Source organism: Oreochromis aureus, linkage group 9 (assembly GCF_013358895.1).
Source record: "Oreochromis aureus strain Israel breed Guangdong linkage group 9, ZZ_aureus, whole genome shotgun sequence".
In the NCBI taxonomy this organism is placed as follows: domain Eukaryota; kingdom Metazoa; phylum Chordata; class Actinopteri; order Cichliformes; family Cichlidae; genus Oreochromis; species Oreochromis aureus.
This window is the reverse complement of record NC_052950.1, coordinates 15,357,396-15,379,830: the sequence shown is the minus strand read 5'-3', so window position 1 is coordinate 15,379,830 and position 22,435 is coordinate 15,357,396. Positions and strand designations below refer to the sequence as shown.

The 22,435-nt window shown below is 41.5% G+C and overlaps 1 protein-coding gene across 1 annotated transcript; it reads right to left on the bottom strand.

Annotated features, from left to right (window-relative positions):
* Positions 1-396: 396 nt before the first annotated feature.
* LOC116328262 (polycystic kidney disease 1 like 1) lies at positions 397-22,403 on the bottom strand. The gene is made up of 54 exons (XM_039617272.1): positions 22,073-22,403; positions 21,443-21,577; positions 21,110-21,285; positions 20,084-20,227; positions 19,747-19,952; positions 19,648-19,699; positions 16,981-17,149; positions 16,269-16,508; positions 15,919-16,051; positions 15,632-15,835; positions 15,319-15,497; positions 14,415-14,618; positions 14,124-14,287; positions 13,798-14,028; positions 13,550-13,717; positions 13,204-13,275; positions 12,944-13,123; positions 12,783-12,860; positions 12,425-12,567; positions 12,190-12,310; positions 11,947-12,082; positions 11,506-11,698; positions 10,790-10,846; positions 10,355-10,705; positions 10,046-10,273; positions 9,742-9,855; positions 9,452-9,603; positions 9,233-9,333; positions 8,729-8,927; positions 8,535-8,618; positions 8,026-8,233; positions 7,539-7,645; positions 7,299-7,398; positions 7,081-7,209; positions 6,758-6,931; positions 6,469-6,655; positions 6,278-6,369; positions 5,856-6,172; positions 5,652-5,736; positions 5,372-5,557; positions 5,170-5,288; positions 4,984-5,094; positions 4,787-4,895; positions 4,564-4,632; positions 4,255-4,340; positions 3,929-4,163; positions 3,719-3,823; positions 3,330-3,461; positions 3,064-3,198; positions 2,631-2,855; positions 2,312-2,476; positions 1,967-2,119; positions 1,763-1,860; positions 397-1,660 (listed from the first exon to the last, which is right to left on the bottom strand). Exons 1-54 carry the CDS (start codon positions 22,261-22,263, stop codon positions 1,444-1,446), a joined length of 8,349 nt encoding a protein of 2,782 aa, XP_039473206.1. The 5' UTR covers positions 22,264-22,403; the 3' UTR covers positions 397-1,443.
* Between the last annotated feature and the right edge of the window lie 32 nt (positions 22,404-22,435).

The window sequence follows — 22,435 nt, the reverse complement described above, 5'->3', positions numbered from 1 at the left end:
CATAAGGGTCATTTTCATAGCTTACTGTTCCAACCCCATTTCTTTTTCTTTCGACAGTTCCCTTTAGGGGATGCCACAGCAGACCATCTACCTCTATACACCTCACCCTCCCTTGTCACACCAACCCTCTGCATGGCTTCCTTCCCTACTTCCATAAATGTTCCAAATGCCCATACCAAATATCAACACTGCTGAAATCTGGCATTTATACTGGAGTGATATTAAGTCAACAGCATTGATACTTTGTTTCTATCCTCTGAGTTCAGTATGCAACCCAATGAATTGTCATTGTTGGGTGTTTTTTTTTTTTTTTTTGAAATGAACAAGTATACCTTAAACATGCACTATGAAAAATGTCCGAACCTTTTTGTGTTGCTTGTCTTGTCTATTTTATTCAGTCTGTACACAAATTTAAACAACCCATTTCAGGTCTCCAAAAACCACAGTTTCAAAATACATGAAATGCTAAAAGGTGTGTTTTGTTGTTTGGGATTTTGCTGTTAAAATATGTTAAGAATTTGCAAATTCTTATTCATTTATCACATAAATTGTGACACACTGCTCTTTCCTGCATACACTGCTTTTATATGTTAAGAGTATCTGTATTGGTATTGACATAGGCAGTACTGGCCCTGTGTTTACTTGGTATTGATCGATACCAAAATCTGGAGTATTGAACAGCACTACTCTTTGGTCTTCCTCTTTCCTCCTGCCTGTCACCTCTATCTTCAGAATCCTTTGTCCTCTATTCCTCCTCCACGCATGTCCAAGCTGTCCAAACTGCTCAACCTGATCTGTCCCTCTGATGCACTCATTTCTAGTCATGTCTATTCTGGTCACTCCCAATGAAAATCTGACCATGTTAAGTTCTGCCACTTCCAGCTTAACCTCCTGTATTTTTGTAAGAAAGCAAAACTTTTATTCGTACAGCACATTTCAAGACAGACATCACAAACATAAAAAAGAGAAAAAAGAGAAGTTAACCAAACACAAGTCTAAAAAGATGAGTTTTTAACTCTTTGTAGAAAGAGACCACTGAGTTCGCAGATCTCAGGCTCAGAGTGAAAAACTTCCAGAGTCTGTGTAGTAAAAAGCTTTGTCACTGCCACTGTCTCCAAATAGATGGATGGATGGATGGATGGGTGGATGGGTTCCAAACTTTTGTGCTAACAAGTTTTAAAAAAGTTATGCTACTACATTTTGGGGTAAAAATAACGTTAATGTACCTTTTTGTGGATAAATTAAACAAAAAATATTAATAACAGCAGATTTGTTGCTTCAAACATTTTAATCATGGCTTTTACCCACAACCTCGATACCAAGAAGAAAAGAAGTAGAAGGTTTGCTGTGCATATATCATGCTGTACTATTCCACACGCCTTTACAATGGAACAAATATAAGAGTGAACAATGAATTCATGATTTGCTATCTCCATGAGGACTCTAGTGTTTATCTGGGACTGCTCTCCCAGGCTCTTCATGGACCAGAACATTCACCACAACATCTTGTGGTGAACCTGTATAGGCGGTCTGACTTTTGCCTGCTGACTCTGGGCAGTTTTTACTCTTTAAACTATCATCAGATGCCACAACAAAGTTGGAGGAGGGGTTACATCCAGTCTGACCCCTCTGCTGCAGGATGTCCTTGTTAGCCTGGGACCTAGAAGTGTTATAGTTAGTCACATGATTACATTATTCACCTTTAGTACCTGCTTAAAAATAATACCTACAAACTGGGTGGAGCCTTGTCCATTTCTCTTACCTGAACATTTGAGACACAGTTGGGGTTCCTCCCAGATTTAACAAACATTGGTCATCTGAATGTGTGCCATTCACAATTATCTGTGATCTTGCTGAGCCCTAATAGAAGAGTTTCAACAATGTTGGTTTTACTCCTTAAAAAACACATTGTGTGACTTTAAACAATCAAAGTTTATTTGTATGGCACATATATAGACTGATTCACCTGTGAGTCCATGTTGGAGGGCTCTGGTGTGGGGGAGATGACAGGACTGTCCTCCCTGTAACGATGGGCTTTGAGGTGCAGGCTGTCAGAGAGGGCGTTGAGTCTGAACAACAATTCGTCCACTAAACTTTCGCATTCCTTGAGATAATAGGCCTGAAAAAAGGGAAAAGTCTATTTCTATATTGGAAGGAATCAAAATAATTTAGTCAAGTGGCACATTTCTGGGAAAAAACAAGAGTTACTGACCACAGTCTGAGTGTTTTTAAATTCATGCTATATCTAACTACATAAAGCAAGCTAACTGTTCTGTATTTCTTCTTCTTCTTTTTTTAAACTGTTACTTACCCTCCCCTCTGTATGGTTATCATTTCGTGCTTCTTCATGTTGCCCAGCAGTCAGCTCCGAGACGCTCAGTCTGATGTAGTTTGCCAATTCTGCAATGGTGATCAAATTCCTCCTGTTGTGAGATCTTCTGGCACTTCTAACCAGTGAGGACATCACACCAATCACCTACAAGAAAGGCACGATTCTTACAGAACAATGAGGTGATCTCAGATAAGGTGTTGTCTATCACAGAAATCAACCTTTTTACAAAAAACCCCCCAAAACAAAACAAAGCAACCAGCAACATAAACAAAAAAGTAATAATATAGGAAACATGTACCACTGCTGTCCACACCACAGCAGACAGATACAGAAATCCACAGGTAAATACATCGCAGTCAGACTGGAGGAGGCCTCTGTTATTGCTGGTGGCTCCGAGTCCCCGGTAAAGGATGCAGGGCAGAGTCCTCAGGAGGACGTGAAAAGGGCTGACTGCCCAGGAGCTTTGAATGTGCAGGAGATGACCCAAGCAGGACGATGCCATCAGCAGGATCACACCTGAAATCTAGCACAGGAGAAGATGCACATTTCTCTGTGTTTTAGTAAAACTCCAATTTCTAGTCATTTCGGCAAGAACACTTTGCATGAAGTACAAAATATATCAAATATCACCGATGTAGGTGCAATAAATGTCGACTGCTTTATTTTGCAGCAAGTACTATTACAGTGCTTGGAGTGAAGACCTTTCCTAAGGAGAGTTATAAAGTGTTTACCATTGGCCATAAAAGACTTGAGAGTAAGCGGGCAAGGAGTGTAGCAGAGGTGGCAAAGGTCCTGTTCACCCTCAGCACAGCCACACACTTGATGGTGAGAAGGAAGAGCATAATGCCACGCAGAGTACGAAGAAACTGTAGAGGCAAACAGATCTCTGCGTTCTTAAAATGTACTCTAACTACAGTGCAAACAAGCCACTCATAATGATCGCCTCAAAGGGTTTATTCTTTATTTTCCCAGAGAAGGTGCTGTAAATTTCTCTCACTTGTTCCCAGGAAGCCAGGAGGCGAACGTCAACATCGTTGTTTCTCTCCAGCAGCTCTGCAACGCTCATGATAACAGTGGAGTGATAAATGTGACACACATAGTGCACAAGTGCCGCTGTGGGCACACCGACCTGCAAAAGACAGAAAGAGGGAGAAAGCTGTGTTCACTGTGCTTCATGGATAATTTGACCTTCAGATGATATTTCTGTGTGTTTTGCTTGTCAGGGTTGTTAGTCAAACAGCCACAGGTAACTTTATCCTTCCAGTGAGGTCGTCGTGATTTGTTTGGATTAGTGTGTGTCTGACTGAGAGCTGGTGTGTGTGCCTGGTTTCTAAAGTCTTACAAATATTTATGCTGGAATGATTATTTTGTCTCGGGCAGACTTACTTCCACCCAGCTGCAAGGTGTTGTCCAGTATCCAATCAGCCCTTGCTGTCCCATACTGGACACTTGGCATGAGATTTGTATGAGAGACAAGAAGAGGAAGAGAAGCTGGTGAGAGGGGAGGAAGGAGAAAAAAATGTATTCAAATGTGTTGTAAACTTTAATCTGTAGCATCTTTTCAGACTCAGTCTAAAAGTTAGTGTAGCGTTTTACCTTGCAGACTATAACAGCATAGTCCCAGGCAGTAGGAGTGTGATGTACTCTGACTGAATGGACTTCCACAGAGGGCAGCAGGACACCGGTGGGGCTCTGCTCAGCGAGCAGCGTCATACTGGTGAACAAGTTCGGTGCGGGGCTGTACAAGGTGAATTGAACCTTCAGGGCCACCGTCCGTCCGTCCAACCAGCCAGCTGAACGCAGAAGCTTCAGTTTTGATGCAGAATCAGACCTGCAGGAGAGGAGCAGAACTGCTGGTGTGATCATTACTTGGAAGCAAAAAAAGGTGAGTTAATCAACAGTTTCCATCATGGATCTCTCACTTTGTGTGGCCTAAGCCAACTGTAGCGCTTGGTCCTGAGTAACAACTAAGGCGACCGCATAGCGTTGTTGAAGTCATAATGGGTACCTGGAAATTGTGAGGCAAGAAACACAACTAAAGTACACAGACAGAATCTAGAAATCCAGATTTTACAGTGCCATTACAAGTTTAACAAATGTAAAGTACAGCATTTTTCTTAACTAATTGTGAGTACTTATAAGTGCAGGAAGTCATGCATTCCTTAATGTAAGAAAATATGAAATATACTCATTCCATCTATCTTTCTATCAGTTCATCTTTGGTCACAAACCTCAGCTGGAGAAGTGTCAGATATTTCAATCTTCTGCAGGATTGGCTCTCCAATCACAATATGTGGCTGCTGAATGACATCAGAATGTCAAGATGTGGCGCTTTGGTTTGACTTTATGACTAATCTTAATTTTGAAGGATCAAAGAGACATGAACACGTGGTCAGAGTTTTCTTCACCAACCTGGAGTTTTAAGTCCCTTTGGAGCTTAAAGTCATAGCTTACCTCTGTTTTGGGTGATGTGTGCTCATACAGTGACTCTATCAGAGCTGTCTGTGACCAGTTCCACCAGTCCACATGCTTTTGTATCGACATAAATGAATTATCATGGTTCCTAATAAAAGATAACATCTGATTTTTCTCTGCTTTAGAAGTAAGTGTGAATGTCAGTGAGCTACACAGCAAGAGTGCGCGGGTGCTACCTCACAAAGTGTCTTCTGACAGCTCTGTTGAGCTGGTAATGGTCCCTGAATGAGCTGTCATAGGTTATACACATCATCAGGGAAAGCATGGCGACACTGAGAGACAAATCCCTGCATGAGAAGGAAAAGCACTTAAAAGTCTTACATCACATATAGACGGGTGCGCACGCATTCACAAAAGCACACCTCAGGGTTTTATGAATAAGAGCCTCTCTTCTTTTCCTCCTATGAGTTTTCCTCAGCTCTGCCAGAGTCGGAGGCCGTACAAGACCCAGGTACCGAGCTCGCCGTCGAGCTCCGAGCAGCTGTGAACCATAAATAACCGAGTTCACATTGCAGAAGGAAAAAAACAGAACAATATTAAACTCTATGAGTGTCTGATTATTACCTTTTTAAGGTGTGAGCGTCGTTTGTGGGGAAAAGCAGATTCAGTAAGCTGCTCTTCAGCTCCATTAATGCCTCTGTGGCTCCAAAGTTTCAAAGCCTCAATATTGAATTCCCTCGTTCTGAAAAAAGTATGAAATTCTGATGTTTTTCTGTGCCAACAGGAGACTGCCATGGCCACTGCAAGTATCTGTAAAAGAAAAACATCAAGATGATATTTTTATTTAAGGTTTGTGCCATTATTTAGGTGTGTAGCTGATTATAAAAAGCACATATTATTTTACCAAAGCTGGCTGAATGATGAAGATGCAAGACATCAGGGAGATGAAAAGAGAATGCACCCAAAGCAGAACCTTGCCACTGTTAAATCTACCACATCAAAACGCACAGAGAGGCTTCAACAGCGTGACACTGACACCCGTGATACAATATTGTAACAGATAAAATGTCAGACATCGCATTTTCACAATGAACATTACTTTCACTACCTCATTCCCAGCACTGCAGAGAGCACCAGGCAGGAGAGGGACAACAGCAGACATACAGTCCAGGCCAAATAGACACACCACTGACATGTTGGTCTTTCTCTCAGTTTGTCGATGTCATCATAATAGCTTCTTCTCTCAGAGGAAGAGTCTGGTGAACATCGTCCTTGGCGATCTTTCTCTTTCTGACCTTCATCTTTTGCCCTGGACAGACAAGTTCTTTGGGTTTCATGAAACGTACTGCTGTCAGGAAGGAATTCAGACTGCTTTTTGTGGGGTGCTTCATCAGCATTACTGTATGAAACCGACAGGTCTGCATCCTACAGCAGAAAAAGAAAGGTCAGGCAGTGATGTTAGAAGCTGTGAGAATGAAAATGAGGAGAAATGGAAAGGAAGGGAATACAGGAACTATTCTGAGGTGTAACCTGGTATTTCTGCATCCAGGATTCATCCCACTGCTGGAGGCCGCTACAGGAGAGGCGGCGGTCAAACGTGCTGTCACTTAGTGAGAGGGTGTCTGTGAGGAGATGATAAAATAAAAGAATAATGAACAATTCAAGAAAGGACACAACAAAATGCAAAAAGAGGTCCACAGGTCCACAGAAAACCAATTTACCTTCAGAATATTCCTTTTCAGTCTTTCTGCCTTTTGCACGTTGGACTCGTGACCCCGTCGGCTGTACCACACGCAGTCGAAACAGGAAAGACACCGCTGTTGCTACGGGCAGCACAGCCACCACGCTTACAAGCCCATTTGTTACAGCACCAGCGGACACATCGACAAAACCCAACGCAAACAGCAGCTGCAAACACAAAATAAGTAGAGGCATCATTGAGCTGTAGGTAAGGCATTTCAGAGCTCTTGCTCACCAAATCTTCAATTTGAGGGCTTTTTATCAACCTACCTGATCATCTGTTTGTGCAACGATTACTGCACCAACACATGCGTACCCCAAGAGCAGCAGCAGACACACACTTAGTCTTTGAGTATGTGTGAAGGAGCTGGGAGAGGGGCAGCTGTACACGGATACCCACGTATGAAAATCAGCCAAGTAGTCATAAAGCTTGAGACGCAGCATCTGCAATTACACAGAGGGAGACCTGGGGTGACACAGCAGCAAATATTACATTAAATTTTATGTCTAGTGTAGATTAACTCACTGTGACGATGCCTTGTGTGTAAATGGAGAAGCCAAAAATAGTTGTTATGTGAACATGAGTGTTGTACCTGAGCAAAGTTTATCCTCTGAGTGCAAACACGCAGCATCCTCTGCACTCGGCCATCGCCTTTGCTCGCAGCCAGCCAGCACTGGGCAGCAAACAGCCAAGAGCATCCCACCACGTGCCCTCTGAGCACCTGAATAACAAGTCAAACCGCCTTAAGAGTCCACTCATCAATCAAAAGGTGTGTTCACAAACAGTTTGTGTTATAGTTTTTTTTATCACCTCAGATACTTCCACCTGTGTAAGGTACCAATCAGGGGAAGGTCCAGAGTTGTCATGCCAGATATGAACCGCCCACACTGGGCCCAGGCTTTCTGCTGCACTGTAGGGGAGCGAAGACACAGATTATAGCACGAGGTAATGAGATAATGAAACATTACACTGATTTATCTCCCTTTTTCTTACATATTGAACACAAACACAAAGGAAAAAATCTTGTTTCTAAATCACTGAGGATTTTACCTAAGTATGAAGGTGTCTTTAGAGTTTCTCCTGAACAGAGTGCATCCTGGGACTTGTAATTCTTTTGTCTGTGAGAACCCATCTTCACCATACAGTGATATGTACACCTGGTAAATATATAAAGATTTTTTTTTTAATACATTAGTCTGGGAAACAAAACTTTTAAAAACTTTGTTTTATGTGATTAATTCTCTTATACTAATCCATAACATGTTCTGAATTAGTGTCTGAAAAATATTCATATAATTTAATAAAGCATGTCAAAAGGCATCAGGTGCTGCAGAATGAGGAATGTTACAGTTTATCTGCTTTACCTGCTCTGTATGCAGGGAATAGTATGTGGAAAACAGTGGGAAAATGGGAAGAAGACAACAAAAAATGAAATACACAAATACAGTGGCTATAAGGATCCAGGAGGAGCATATTTTGAGAACAGCTAAATACCACAGGAGCTGATAAGTTTTAAAGAAACCAAAAACAGCCTTGCCTTTGCACTCATACGGGCTGCAGAGCTGAGACCCGTGTGGGTTGTAACTGCGTAGAGATACGGATCGGATGCAGAGTTGTCAGACAGGTAGTGAACCCTTTGACTTTGCGTGGCGACAACATCAGCTCTTTTACACGCCACCAACCCCGCGACGTACAGGCACACGAACAGCAACAGCATGCCCAGCACTGTCAGATCAGTGGATGCGCTGAGGTTTCAGAGAAGCAAAGAGAAGGAGAGATGCCTTAGAGAATGTTATATTTCTATTTTTCATCTACATTTTGTTTGGAAAAGAAAATTAGCTTCAACAGGCCAAGAGGTTGATTTATTTTAAAATACAAATAAAAGAAAAAAATCTAGCAATCCTGTTTCTTTTTATTATGTTTCAAACCCAATGAGCAAAATCTCCTGCTGTTTCTTTCTTTTTTTTCCTTTTTTTTGGTAAAATGCATGTAAAAATATGGTGCAGATCAGTGTTTTTTGTTATTTTTCTGGTCTCAGTCGGTCACCTTAGGAACGGGTTCACATCTGCTGTGCTGTAGATGCTCTGAATCTGCTGCTGCTTCACGGTCAGCGGTCTCAACCGATGGCAGCTAGGATTCAGCAAATATAAAGAAGCATGTTAATCACCTCTGCATCCAGATTTGTCCTCTAGTGTGTGTTTGTTTTCTTATATCCTCACACACACACTCGCATGCTTTACCTGCATCTGACAGTTGAATCTGTGTCTGCTAGCTGTGTCCTGCAGCCCTGATGTGTCCAGGCCCCCTGCTGGCCGTCCCAGGACAAACACAGACTGCTGTCCACTGTCAGACTGTAGCTTATCTCTTCAGTCAGGTGATTGGCTCTGGGTGCTTTACCAAAATCAGCATTAAGCAGTGCCAAGTGACCAACACCTGCAGCTGGAAGTTTTGGGAATTTGTTACAATATTTCCCAGCGAACTTACTCAAAGCACATACGTGTTAGAAAGATGACTTGACTGACTCATACTACTCAGCTAAAACACATGATCTCATTTCCATCATAGCCTTTACTAAAATATAACGTGCATCAATTGATTTCTATTAAGTTTAACTGAGATTCTTGGTAGATTTTTCACTCCACAAATAGATGATCAGTCTTAAAAATACTTTGTAAAAGGACAGAGAATTTAATGGAGGGAAAGACCAGGAGGGCAGAAGAGTCAGAAACAGAAAATGGTCTTACCATTGAGGTAGGATGAGGGCAGAGTGATGCGTGAGGTGTTGCTCTCCCACCTGTAAATCTTGTGCAGATGGTGCATTCTAGGAGTCGGCTTTTCAAACATCCTGATACAGTGGACACTCACAGTTAGATATGTTCCATATTCTCACCTTTCAGTCAAAACTCATTCAAATTATTCTGTTATTATCTGAGTTTGAGTATAACATGGTGCTGTAATAATACCTGAAGAGCACCATGAGGGGAAACGCCTTTTTGGTCGTGGGCCTGAAGACTAGAGTGAGCTGGATGGACTGCAGCAAGTGTTCCTGGTTAATGTTGAAGCTGTGGTAGTTGACCCGGCTGCGCAGGAGGGTGAACTCCCACGAAGAGCTTTTCTGCAGCAGAAATGCAGTCTTGTGTTGTTGGAGTAAAGCTACAACACTGCACATTTCAAGAATTTCTTTAAAAAAAATCTTATTATGAAGAACCTCTCATTTTCCACAAAGAACAGAAAAGGACAATCAGCAGCTCACGTTTCTTTGTGTGTGACGAAGCTCGGTGTTGATTGGTTGAATGAGAGAGGAAATGTGGATCCTTCTCCTTGTGTTGCACTTGTACAAACTCAGGTCAACCACTGGTCCACTTAACTGGAAATCCAAAGAATAAGTAAGAGAGATGTCTCACCTTTAACCCTGTTAAGCTAAACCATGAAATAACTGGCAGAAAAGTTTATGTTAAACAAACAAAACCAATAAAGGGGTTAGGGTTAGAGTTAAAAGTCTCACTGATGGTATAGATGTTAAATCACTGTATGTGCAACTACTGAGCCGGTCTCACCTGTGTAGGATTGGCCCAGGTATAAGGACTGTGAGCAAGCTCAGTGAGCACAGTGAGGATACACGGTCCATGCTGGAGAAACAGAATCTGGATGAAAGAAGCAGGCATGTGGACCCTGACTGAGCCACTGTTTATGACTGTGGAGGTGTTGTTTTGGGATGCAGCATACAAATTAATGAGGCTGCTGCTGATTCTGTGCTCCTTGGTCTCATGAAACAAAATGTACTTCTGGAAAATAAAAAAAGGAGGATGAATTTCATTAAAAAACTAAAACTGTGGAGAAATAGTTTTTAATGTGTTTTGTCTCACCAGCATGAGCTCTGATGCAGCCTGCAGAATATCAGCTACGAGCGTCACCGCTTGCTTTGCTGGAGTTGAACTTCCTTGTTTGATGTGGCCACCGGTGGATGAATTCACTGCAGTGCTGTTTGGAGTGTTTTCATCATTTCTTAGGTTTTCATCAGCAGTTGAGTCTTCTTGTGTAATGTCAGGCGTGAAGGTGCAAGTAGTCACCACTCGAAGGCTGTGTGAAAGCAGGGTGAGCGCTGTATTGAGCACCTTCTGGTTTATAAGGTAGCGGTGAGGAGCGCTAGACGCAGAAAACTGCTCTGAGATCATCTGAATGTGAGCTGTTACTCGTTTGGCGCTCGCTACTGTCACCTAAAAGGAATAAAGGAAGTATGAGAAACAATCTAGCATCTACAACCCAGCTCCCAGTTTGGTTTTGGGAGTCCAACCACTCACCTGACTTGTAACTCGTAGCAGGTCGTTCAGAATGCAAATATTGTCTGTCATTGATTCCTAGAATGGAAACATAACTGAACGATTAACAGTAAATGGACTGGTTCTTATACAGCACTTTTTTGCTCTGCATCAGCACTCCAAGCACTTTATACAACATGCCTCATTCATAAAAACACTTCATCCAGAAACATTCACTCTTTAGTGGATGCACTGGAGCACAATTTGGGGTTAGTATAATAGGCATGCAGAGTGGAGCAACCTTCCAATTAGTAGATGACCTGCTCTACCTCCTGAGTCACAGTCTACACTTACACAGATCCTCACAGGCATCCTCTCTCCTTTTAAGATTTGGCTTCAAACTTTTCTTTTTGATAAAGCTTATATTTAGGACCCTGAACCCTCTCTTAGTTATGCTGCAGTACACTAAGACTGCTGTGGGCATCCCATTATGCACTAGGTGTGTCTTCTTCATTCACCTCTTTTCACTCTCCACCTGTTTATACACCAGTATTGCATTCAGAAGCTTAAACTAGCATTGATTATTAGTTGTCTTTTGCTCTCTTCTCTTTGCTTCTCTTTCCCCTCAGTGTGAGATGCTTGATTTTTCTTTTCTTTGATCAAAAGTTGATATTAATGCTACCGCCCTTCCTCCCAGAGTTGTAAAACAAAAAAAGAACATTGCTGTGTTTTATCACTCGTGCTGTTGGTGTGTTTACCTGATCGCTGCTCTCAAGCTCACACAAGGTGCGAATGAGCACAGTGCGCATGTGCCTCTGTGCATGTGTGTTGGCCTCCGTTTCCAGGCTGAGTCTGTTCAGGATGCTGGTGAGGAGGCTGATGTAGTTACGAATCTCCACACTGTTCCCAAGCTGCACCACAGCCGACAGGTTCCTCAGACCTGACTCCGACCTGGAGATGGTGAAAGTAAGGATTTGCATGTTCTATAGAATCTCTATTATTGTTGACTTGCTCAGAATGATGCTTTGTAGTTTAACACACACAGTTGTTCTTAACAGCAGCTTTTAGGCTGACAGCATAAAATCCCTGAGTGTGCTTTAGCTCAGTGCTGTTTAAATCCCCAGCAGGCCCTCTTAAGTAGACAGCATGAGAAATCTGCATATCATATCATCATAATGTGATCACATGGGGGTTCTTACAGCTCAAGATCAGGATCATGATGGGAAGAGGAAGATGAGGTGTCTCTGAGGAAGCTTGGTTGGACTTGTACTGTGACAGGACAGGGTTTGGTGGCTGACCCATACGTGCTGCTTCTTATTTCTGTGTATATAGTTACTGCGGAGACAACAGTAATAAGAGCAATCAAAAAATAAGGAAGTATTAAAAAAAATAATAATTCTGCTAATGCTCCTTAAGGATTCAGTGTGTCTTTGTGTGTTTACCTTTATAGTCATCCCTGGGGTCACCTGAAGGAAGGCTGAAGTAGTATTGGAAGTCTCTCCCCTGGTACAGTGTCCTGGGGAGTCGGTCTCCTACACTGAAGCTGTACTCATACAGTAAGTCCTTTGGCGCGCGCACACACACACACACACACACACGATGAAAATCCTTTCATCAAACACAGCAGGCAAGGTCGAATAAGCAGAAACAGTGTTAAAAGCATGCAACGGGAAATACCTCCCTCCCTGAGGTGCAGAAGATGCTGAAGTGTGTGTGTAACTCGAGTCCTCTGACAGGCTGCACCTGGCACGCCAAGCCCTCCGGAACAGGATTGGTCTTTAAGAACAGCTGAATCCGGCCCAGACGCCTGCTCTGAGATTCTCAATTCATCAGACAACAATTGAGAGGATCATTAACAGACGGAGACTGACTTTAAAGGCAATGTGGGCATTTTTATGTTCAAGTTACAGTACTGCAGTAAATGTAAACAAAAATATATGTCTGTGATTCTGACATTTTGTCCCATTATCCTGTTTTATAAATCTCTAATAACTCTCGCCTGGGCTGGTCTATATGTAGCCATCCCCAAACTTACTGGCAGTGACCTCCAACATGTATCTGCTCCCGGGCCTCAGACTGAAGGGCTTGATCTTGAGAAAAGAACGGGAGATTCCTGTAGAGTTTTAAAAAGGGAAAAAAAGATGGCTAAATGCTGACACAGTGGCACAGAAGCAGGAATTTTTCTGCATAATGTACCTGTGTAAGTAAAGGACTCAAAGAGGCCTCTGTTCAGAGGGTTTCGAGGTAAGTCGAGCAAAGTCGGTGCCTGAATTGCCACAAAAGGCTTAGAATCCACTAGATTACTCCCTTCATCTTCATGTAATCCCATATCAAACATCGAGACGTCTCCTGCGCTGAAGCTCTCACCATCTTCACCTGGGAACGATCATGAGTGAATACCGGTAAACAACCATCTCAGATAAGAAATAAACAGTGATCGTAGATATGAACTGTACCTCTGGGTCTTCCTGCTGACATCCCTGGGTCTCCTTCCTCTGCGTTTGGAAAGGGAGCACCATAATCTGGATCTGTAACAGAACCAGCTTTAGTGCAATAATAATAACAGTCAAGCAGCATAATATTGCCCCATATAACTGAAAAATATTCTTTATATTTGGAAAAAGTTATTTATTTATGATGGGAATTTTCTTCATGTTGGTTCCAGGTTGGTAAAACTCTTTCACAAACTGTATTTTTATTGTAATTTAATCAGTTTAAATTGTGCTAACAGCATCAAATTATATATAACTTAAATAGACTGAGCTTATATAGCGATTTTAGATAAAGCTCATATTTTCTCACCCAGTCGACCACCCGCATTGCCACTCTCCAGAAGAGGAAAAGAAAAGTCCCAGTCGGCAGAGGAGTCAGGCTCCACCGGGATTTCACTGCTAATGTCCCCTTGGATCAAGTAGTCGGAATATAGGACACCATCGTTGTTGAGAACACGTGGACTAGACTCTGACAAACCTGCGAGGTGAGGAAAGAAGTCACATTTAATGACAGCTCCAAGTCATATATATATTTGTTTACACAGCTAATATAAAAACCAGCTTTGTCTTTTGTGTCTCCGCTCCTGTTTGTTGATGCCTCACTATCAGCCAGGTCCACATCACCATCTCTGGTTTCAAAGGTAGCCACGGTAACGGGTGAAGAAGACAAATAAGGGTTCGTATGGGTGTTCTGTGACACATTTGTAACAGGAGGGTGTAGAGTAGAGGTGGCAGGACTTTCCATGATGGCAGACATGGTGCTGAGATCTACTGTGTAGCAAAACGGGACTAGAATAGAACACAAGATTTTATTTTTTTAATTTAATTTCCATTTTTAGGGGAATTTTGGGGGGAATTTTCTTGAAAAGTGGAACTGAATTTACCTTCTGTGAAAGGCTTGGATGAAGCATTGACCAGGTACAGACTCCAGGTGTACTGGATGTGCTGTGCAGGAATGTGGCAGTCTTCACACACGGCACTGACAGAGAGAGATTGATCCCAGTTCACACGGTCTCCCCGACACTCAGGGCAGTAAATGGACAGCTTCCTGGATCGGATGCATTAAGGCGCATGTTAAACGTCACTTAAGAATTAAGGTGCTGCTTTTAATCAAACACTTCTATTTGATTCTGTTCGGTTATATGATTCAATGGAGACTCATTAAGAGGTCACACCCGATGAGGTTTGATGTTACAGTGAGGAAGGTCTCTGATGAAGCTGAACTCTCTCTGCTTTGCACAGTGAGCGTGAACTGGAACTGGTCAAAGTTGGTTTTTAAGAAGCTGGCAGGAAATTTGAGCACCGGTGACGAAGTGGGAATGTGCTGTTTGAAGCAGGAGCTGGTGATGGTGCTCACTGGTTTACATGCCCAACTGTAGCTATACAGAGAAAATCAGAAATTCTGTTAACTTCCAAACACACATTAATCTTCTCAAGGTGAAACAAATACAACTAAAAATGACTAAGATGTAGGAAAATCCACCAAAATATAATATTTACATATTTATTGGCAATTTTTGCCATTTATTTAGTTAGAGCTGAGCCCAATCTTGGCAACTTTTGGCAATTACAGCTCAGATATGCCACTGGAAAATGTTGTGTGGGCCAGATGTCCACCCGAAGGACTATGAAAAAACAAATGAGACTCTGGGCACCCAAACTGCAACACAGAGACGAGAGAGAATAGCTTTCTGTGGACACAGCTCACTAACCAGCTTCAGAAGGAGCGGATCTGGAGAGCGCAGCTAAGTGAGCAGCTGCAGCAACAGGAACACACCCATCATGAACTGCTCAAGGCAGAGGAAAAGTCTCACGCTATAGGACAAACTCAATTTTGATCCAGGAGTTAAATAGTGAGTAAGATACCCTCAGTCAGGAGGAGGACCTAAAAAGCAAAATCTCAGCAAACCTTGAGCTGAACACTAAACTTACAGCTGAGGTAGCAGTGAGAATGGGAAAGCGACCACTTCCATAAACATTTAAAACCTGAGGAAAGTGAACATTCTTATCCGTTTTTCTTCACTGAGGCAACATCTTCTGGCTTGTTGCCTATTAAAGGTGTCAGGGCTCAATTTCTACCTGAGTGGGTTCGTGGGGAAGTCAGGGTCGTAAGATGCCTGTCCATCCAGGGTTACTATGGTGTTCCTGTTGTTAAGGAAGATGTTGGTGCCACCCTGGATGAAAGCCACAGGAGGGCTTGGCATCACCTGAACCTTTACGCTGTAGTTACTGTACACCACACTGCCGACGACCTGAACCTGCAGGAGAAACACGAGCCTCGATCATTCGTAATAATAGTATAGCAAGAGAAATATCGACTTGAAATGGAGAGACCGGCCGTTAAATAGTTCTTCTGTAATTATTACTGTAATTGTTCCGTTTTATTACACACCCTGGCTGTAGCCGTATAAGTGTCGTACTGCAGGAGATGGCTCTGCACTACGAGGGTCTGCCTGTGTGTGTCTGTGAGACGCAGCGACACTGCCCGGCCTGCAGAGTCAAATAAAGTCCAGGAGTAGCGCAGGCCTCTTGATACATCACAATCCACTTCCGTCTCGTACGTCACACCCAGATGGACAACGTCATATCTTCGTACCTAAGTGCAAAGAGAAGGTTGTATTGTCTTTTATTAACTATGCTCCACCATAGTGTACTTGTGGGGTCTGGACAAAGAGCTACCTGCAGTTTAAGAGGCCCCATGTTTTTGACAGGTGGAGGCTGACAAGGCTGGTCCACAACAAAGATGTGGCTGCTCAGGGAAGCAGAGCTGACCAGGTTAGATGCCGTCACTTCGACTCTGAACTCTCCCATTCTGAGGAGGAAAAACACGTTTAGTAAGCACACTTGCGTTAGGTTACATGTGATTTTAATATTTATCTGAAAGACCAATAGTGAGACACACTAACAAGTTTGTAAAAGGAAAATACAAAATTAGAGAATCCTAATCCTAACTTAATCTAAACTTAAAGTTCGATTTGAGTTTACAAGGAGTATGAAAGCCCAAAGTCTTGTTAAACTCTCTGACTCACCTGTGGAAGATGTGCCGTTCTGTGCTCTGTCCAGACCGACTTGTTCCATCCCCAAAGCTCCACAGGAAGTTGACGTCAGTCCCCATATTTACCTGGCAACTGAACACCACTGTATGATTCTGCAAAACTGAGGCCCGGTGGACCAGCTTGTTGAGCTTCACTGTTCTCTGGACTACCACCGGGAACATGTCAGAGGTAACGGCCATCTTACCATGTGACATGGTTACAGACACATTATACCTATGGTGATGAAAGGTGGGATTTGAGAGGGGTTAGCTTAATTCACATTGTGTTTGATTTATTTAATCATATTTTATTTAGAACCTTTTGAGCTATCGTGTTTAAAGACATAATGACACACAAATGCTACCAAAAACTTAACCTCCTTGGTGCACGTAATAATGTGGGGATGAAGAACTTCTTCTTAGCGTTAGAAGGCTCAAGAAGGACCAACCAACAGAGGCTGGGTGATGCTAGTTGTTTGCCAGTTTCTGTTGTGACTGTTAGATTGCAAGTTAAAATTTATGCATGTAAAACAACTTCACATGTTTTACCCTTGTGACAGTTTTGTTGACTTTTTTTTTAACTGTCAGGATTTGAAAATCAAAATGTATAAAACCTTGTCCGTGGATGAACAATTTTTAAGCTCTGGCTTATTTAAAAAATCTCCAATTATTTTATTTTAAAAATGTTGCACGTGTCTCGCTATTACCTGCCAGGCTTTAGGTATTTTCTAGTGATGGTCCTAGAGGTAGTTGTGGCTGATGTGTAGTCTCCAAAGTGCCAGACGAACTCCACTGGATCTGGTACGTCAGTCACAGCTTGGAAGATGATATCTGTATTTGTTGGATATGCTTGCCTTGCTGCAAAAATCCTCACAGCTAAGGATAAGAGACACACATGGTCATTACAGATAAATCATACCAAATATAATGACACTAATTAAAGATAACAACAACAACAAAAAATGACAGAAACATTTGCCATCAGTGCTGTGACTCCTCGGTGGTTACCGTTTTAGATTTAGTCTCACTTGTGGTGACAGCTTCCTGTTCTTTGTACACGCTCTTGCACCTCAAGTAAAACACTTGATTCTCAGCCTGATGCTCGAATGCAACCGTCCTAGTGTGGTTGAAAAGCTAAACCGTGACCACTTCCTGTGCTCCTGTCATGTAGCTGCATTTCCTGTACAGCAGTGATGAGCTCACCAGCAGCGAGGCAGACACGTTTGACCCTGGTGCACCTCTAAAATAAAACCTAATGCTTTTGAATATCTAACTCCAGGTCTCCAACTGGATCTTGACCCCGATCTGTGTTTGAAAACAGAGCTGACTGTCTGGGTTAAAGCCCTGTGATAGAAACATCCCCATTCCACAGTTGCCCTGTTTATCACAGCAACGTGATTGAAAATAACACCCGAATAACTCGCGACCCCACGTGCCTGGCCTGGCATGACCTCCTATGGATGACTTCTGAATGTATGGATGCATGAACTCCTAGTAGGCCTCGAGACACCACTGATGAACGATAGCGGTGGAGAGGATTGATGCTGCGAGGTGATACTGTCCTACAGCAGTGGGGATTGAGTGCAAATTGCAGCTGGAGTGGTCGGAGGTGTGAAGGTTATCAAGATTTGACGTGTGAGGGTACCGCCGTGCCAACAAATGAGATTGTAAGCATATGTGATGCTGCCATGATCGCTCTCATAGGTGGGGGCTACATTTAGTGTGAGGCTGAGGACAAGCAGGTGTTTCATGGTGGTGAGCAACTCTCACAGAAACAATCTCACCTGTAGTTAAATGATTCCCACACAAGATCCCTTTAAGGTGAGAGCAGCCGGGAGATAAGACCACCTGCAAGACCACACGACCACATACAAAGACACACACCAATGTGAGATTAAAGGATATCTCCGGTCATATTTGATTTTTCTTCTCATCGAAGAAAGAACACAATGAGCATAAATGCTTTTAAAATCTTGTATCTCTCATTTCCCTCGGTTATAAAATCCCAGCTATAGTTTTAAACATACTGAGCCTTTCTAAAAATGAGAACTATAAAATGTTTTAGTTATTTGCACCTTTAATTTATTAATACTAGCATAATTCATACAAAACCGTTGCATTTTTTAATGACTGAAAGCTGAGAACTCACAACATGTATTGTCTTCTGCTTCCACCCATAGATGCATGATGCATTCACTGACACTGCGTGAACTCCCTCTGATTCGAAGGTCCACTTCTGAAAATGATGAGAAGCGTTAAGTTTTCAGATTAAAAAACATGACAGTACATTGAAGGATGAGGGATATTTCAGATGAACTGTTCCTGCTGTTGAGCTGGAGATTAAAAAATCAGATCACCTACAGAAAACTGCGTTCCTCCAACAAGAAGAGGAATTCCATGAATTCTTATTTGCAAAGCTGACATTCCGGCATCAGAAGTATGTATGCCATTCTGGCTCACTAGTGTTACAGCATTTTTTTCAGTCCTTCTGCAGACCCAGCAGATTTATGGTGTTGGCTACTGCTTAAATATTGTTTGAACACATAACCTTCTACTTTATCTAGGTTTTAAACACACCAGTGGCTTTTAATGAACAAACTAAGCTCTGATGAGCTTTGATGAGCTTTAATGAGCACATCAGGGTTTGCTTATGCTCCTTTTCCTGTCACCGTAGAGTTGTGTAATGACTCACAAATACGTAGTTATGCTAATCAGTAATTTTGAGGATTATGCACATTTTGCACATTCAGCATACTGAGCTGTGACTCCTAAATAATCAGGAAGCGAGTAATAAAACCTAATTAAAAGTTTCATTAAGAGCTTTTTTCTTTGCTGCATTTTTCCAATATTTTTAGTTTATTCTTTGTACATTATGATTCTTTTGGAAAACTTTAGATGCAATTGGTTTTTAAAAAAAAGAGTTACTGGATTTACCAGATGAGTATTCATCTAAAGAAAAAGTTTTTTAAAAAATACATAAAAAATACATGAAATACATGAAAAACAGGGCAAAAACAACAAAAATAATTTATCATGTATCTTGAATATTCATTTATTTTACTTTTTTGGGGTTGTTTTTTTTTTTTCTTTCATTTTCAAAGCTAACATGGACAGTTGTTAAAATTCTTTGAAAAGCTGACAATTCAAGTGAGTAAAACATCTTTCTTATATATGTTTTAGATATATAATATTATATATTAATATTTTCTTAATGGAAAATCACAAACAGGCCAAACTGTATATATAATCTTAACATAATAAACACATAAATCAATTTCCCATTAGAAATCCCCAAACTGCTATTTGCTTTCAAAGCCAAACCTGACAAGTTAATTAATTTAGACTCATTTATAAGTTATTGTTGCATGACTTACCATCGTGCTGTTCAGACAGGGTGGCTGTGAAAGGGAAGCCGTTTCTTCTTCCCTGTGAGTAAAGCGCCAGCAGAACTCAGCTGCTAATCCGTCACTCACAAACGCCTGCAGAGAGACGGGATCGGCCCGATATGCAGCCACACCGTCAGTCACACCGTCAGAGTCCAAGTGAACCGTGGGGATGCAGGAGGGGAGATCCAGGGAGCCGTGGAGCAAAGACACCGTTAGGTTTCCTGGAGAGGGCGGCAAGATGTACAAGTAGAGGGTGGAGGAGAGTGTGGAGAGAGGGTTGGAAACAGTGATGTCTAAAAAGAAAACAGAAGACAAAAAATACAAATAGAGCAGACAGGATTACTCACAGATGGTCCCTTTCTTGAGTAATTAACCGATGAAAAAATCATCAGCAAAAACATGAAATGTTCTCTGGTGAACTTACTTATTTCGTATTTGCCTGCTACATTTAAAATCCAATCAGATGACACAGTAAAGGAGCCATCATCCGTCACGTTGACCTTTAGGGTCATCCCCAGAGACTCCACAGTGACATAGAACAGGGCCTGGCTGCTAAGACCCAGAATGCCTGGAAATACACAAATATTAATGTAAAGGATAAAAAAAAGATTTGATATAAAGTACATAAAATTCTACAAATCATGGAAATACAACACAAATGTCCAGAGGTTATTAGTATATACTCCTACATACTTAAACTCATTAACAAGCATCAGTGCAGTCCATTAACGTTCTGAATAAAGTATTGTCCAGCAAAATTTGGAGAAATTGGGTTTCTCAACAAAAGAAAAAAAATCAGAATAATTTAAAAACCTATTTATTTGCACTACATTGTAAGTAATTTTCATTAAAATTCTTCAAATTATATTATGTTCAAATGTACAATATATATCAAAAAATTTAACACATACTAGATACTTGTAATGACTTCACACCATACAACTGTAACAACAAAAATATGTTAAATGCTGCTTGTTCAGTTTCTGTTGAAACATGTAATAAATTTTGATAAGTTTAATTATTTTTTAAGGAAACATTTAAATCTAAATTAAAAAATAAAGAATGGAAAAAAGACTGAAAAAATTATTTTAAATATTGAGTTTACAGACCCCTTCTTTCTGTGCAAAAACATGAATAATAATACTTGCAATAACTTATATAAAGAAATAATATGATATAATAATAAAAGTCCAATTTATAGAAGCCAAAACTACAAGTTCTACATTATGTGAGACCAGAGAAAATACAAAGTAGGATAAAAGTAAATTAAATTAAAACCATTTCAGATACAGATACACAAATAATACCTGACAGTGTAAACTAATAATTCATGCATTCTCTTAGTTGTAACAAACCTTTTCAAATCAGGGACTAACTTAATTAAAGCACGGGGGGGTGAAGAGTTGCATTTCAAAGACCTTCATTGTTATAAAACACTGCAGCAGCTGACCTGACGGCTGATTGGGACGTCCAGCGAGGTTTCCTTTCACTTCAGTGACAAAAGTCTTCCCAGCCTCCAGTCTCGCTGGAGAAGTAAATACACTAATGTTGTGCAAAAATGGCCCTTCAGTTCTGTAGAGTGCCATGCTTCCATCTTGTGCTTTTCCAAGAGGTAAGTTCAAGGCACTGGAAGAGAAAAGAAGTTATCCAGGACTAAAAGCTTCTTGTTTTAAGCTTTTAAAATGTACTTTAGTGATGACAAGACAACACAAGTTAAAAAGAGAAGAGAAGCGGTAGCTATAGTTAGACATCAAAAGCAAAAGAAAGCAATCTGCTGCCTCACCTTTGTCTTTCACTTCCTCCTTTCACGTCCTTTGTCCCTTCACTGGAAGATGTCTTGAAACACTCTATAAACACCAAACCACTGAGCTGGTTCCCACAGTAACAGGTCTGTGAAGACAATGCAGCAACCCCATACCTTCCACAAAAAACACAGTGAAGGTTAGTGTTTTACATACTGAGAGCACATGTCACATGTCCAATAAGCCTTTGTGTTGGTACTCTAATATGTGATGCTTTAAAATTCTGTTACATCTTCTTGAAAACAACACTTTTGATATATATACATATATATTCTTTGTTTGTTTTTTTGTATTAGAGATTTGCTATTGAGAATTTATTATTATTTATTCACAAATTGTATTCATAAATTTTAAAATATTTTTTTAATCTCCTAAATTATTTCAGGATGAGAATATATTAAGATTTGTTAGAGTTTTTTTAAGTGCTTTTACACACAACAGATAATAGGTCAAATGTGCAATAATAAAAGGTTGCTATAAAAATTTGAATATTACTTTAACCTGTTACTGTCACCACTGTCAAACACTTTCAGACAAGCATCCAAATTTCATCTTCATCTGTAATGCCCCCTGACCCGGAAAGCTTTTTGAGCTTTTCCCCACCAGCTCACCCCTCATCCAAGCAGTGTGCAGAGCAGGCTACCGGGTCAAGGTCACGGGCACCGGCACCCGTGGGTCCGTGAAATCCGAGGGAAGAGCTGGCGCCGACGCATCCGATGAACCAGGGCGAACTCTGCTGACCTGATGAGGAGGCCAGCGCGGACAAGGAGTGCAATGCAAAGAAGACAAAAGCGCGGAGCATGTCTGCTCGGATACGGGCCTTGAATAGAGCGAAGCTCGGGATGAACTGCGATTGAGGAGGACGCTTCAAGTGGGAGAGAAGGAGAGAATAGGAGAGAGGAACAGGTGCACCGAGACCTGCAACTGTGCATACAAGGTGTGTGGGAGGTGTGAACAGAGAGAGTAACTGTATG

Excerpts from the sequence above, each read along its gene's own strand:
- LOC116328262 (XM_039617272.1), bottom strand. The coding sequence starts at position 22,263 with ATGCTCCGCGCTTTTGTCTTCTTTGCATTGCACTCCTTGTCCGCGCTG. Across the intron at positions 13,276-13,549 it reads CAATGCGGGTGGTCGACTGG|ATCCAGATTATGGTGCTCCC; the intron begins GTGAGAAAATAT and ends GTTCTGTTACAG. Across the intron at positions 7,210-7,298 it reads CACAGGTGGAAGTATCTGAG|GTGCTCAGAGGGCACGTGGT; the intron begins GTGATAAAAAAA and ends CTTGTTATTCAG.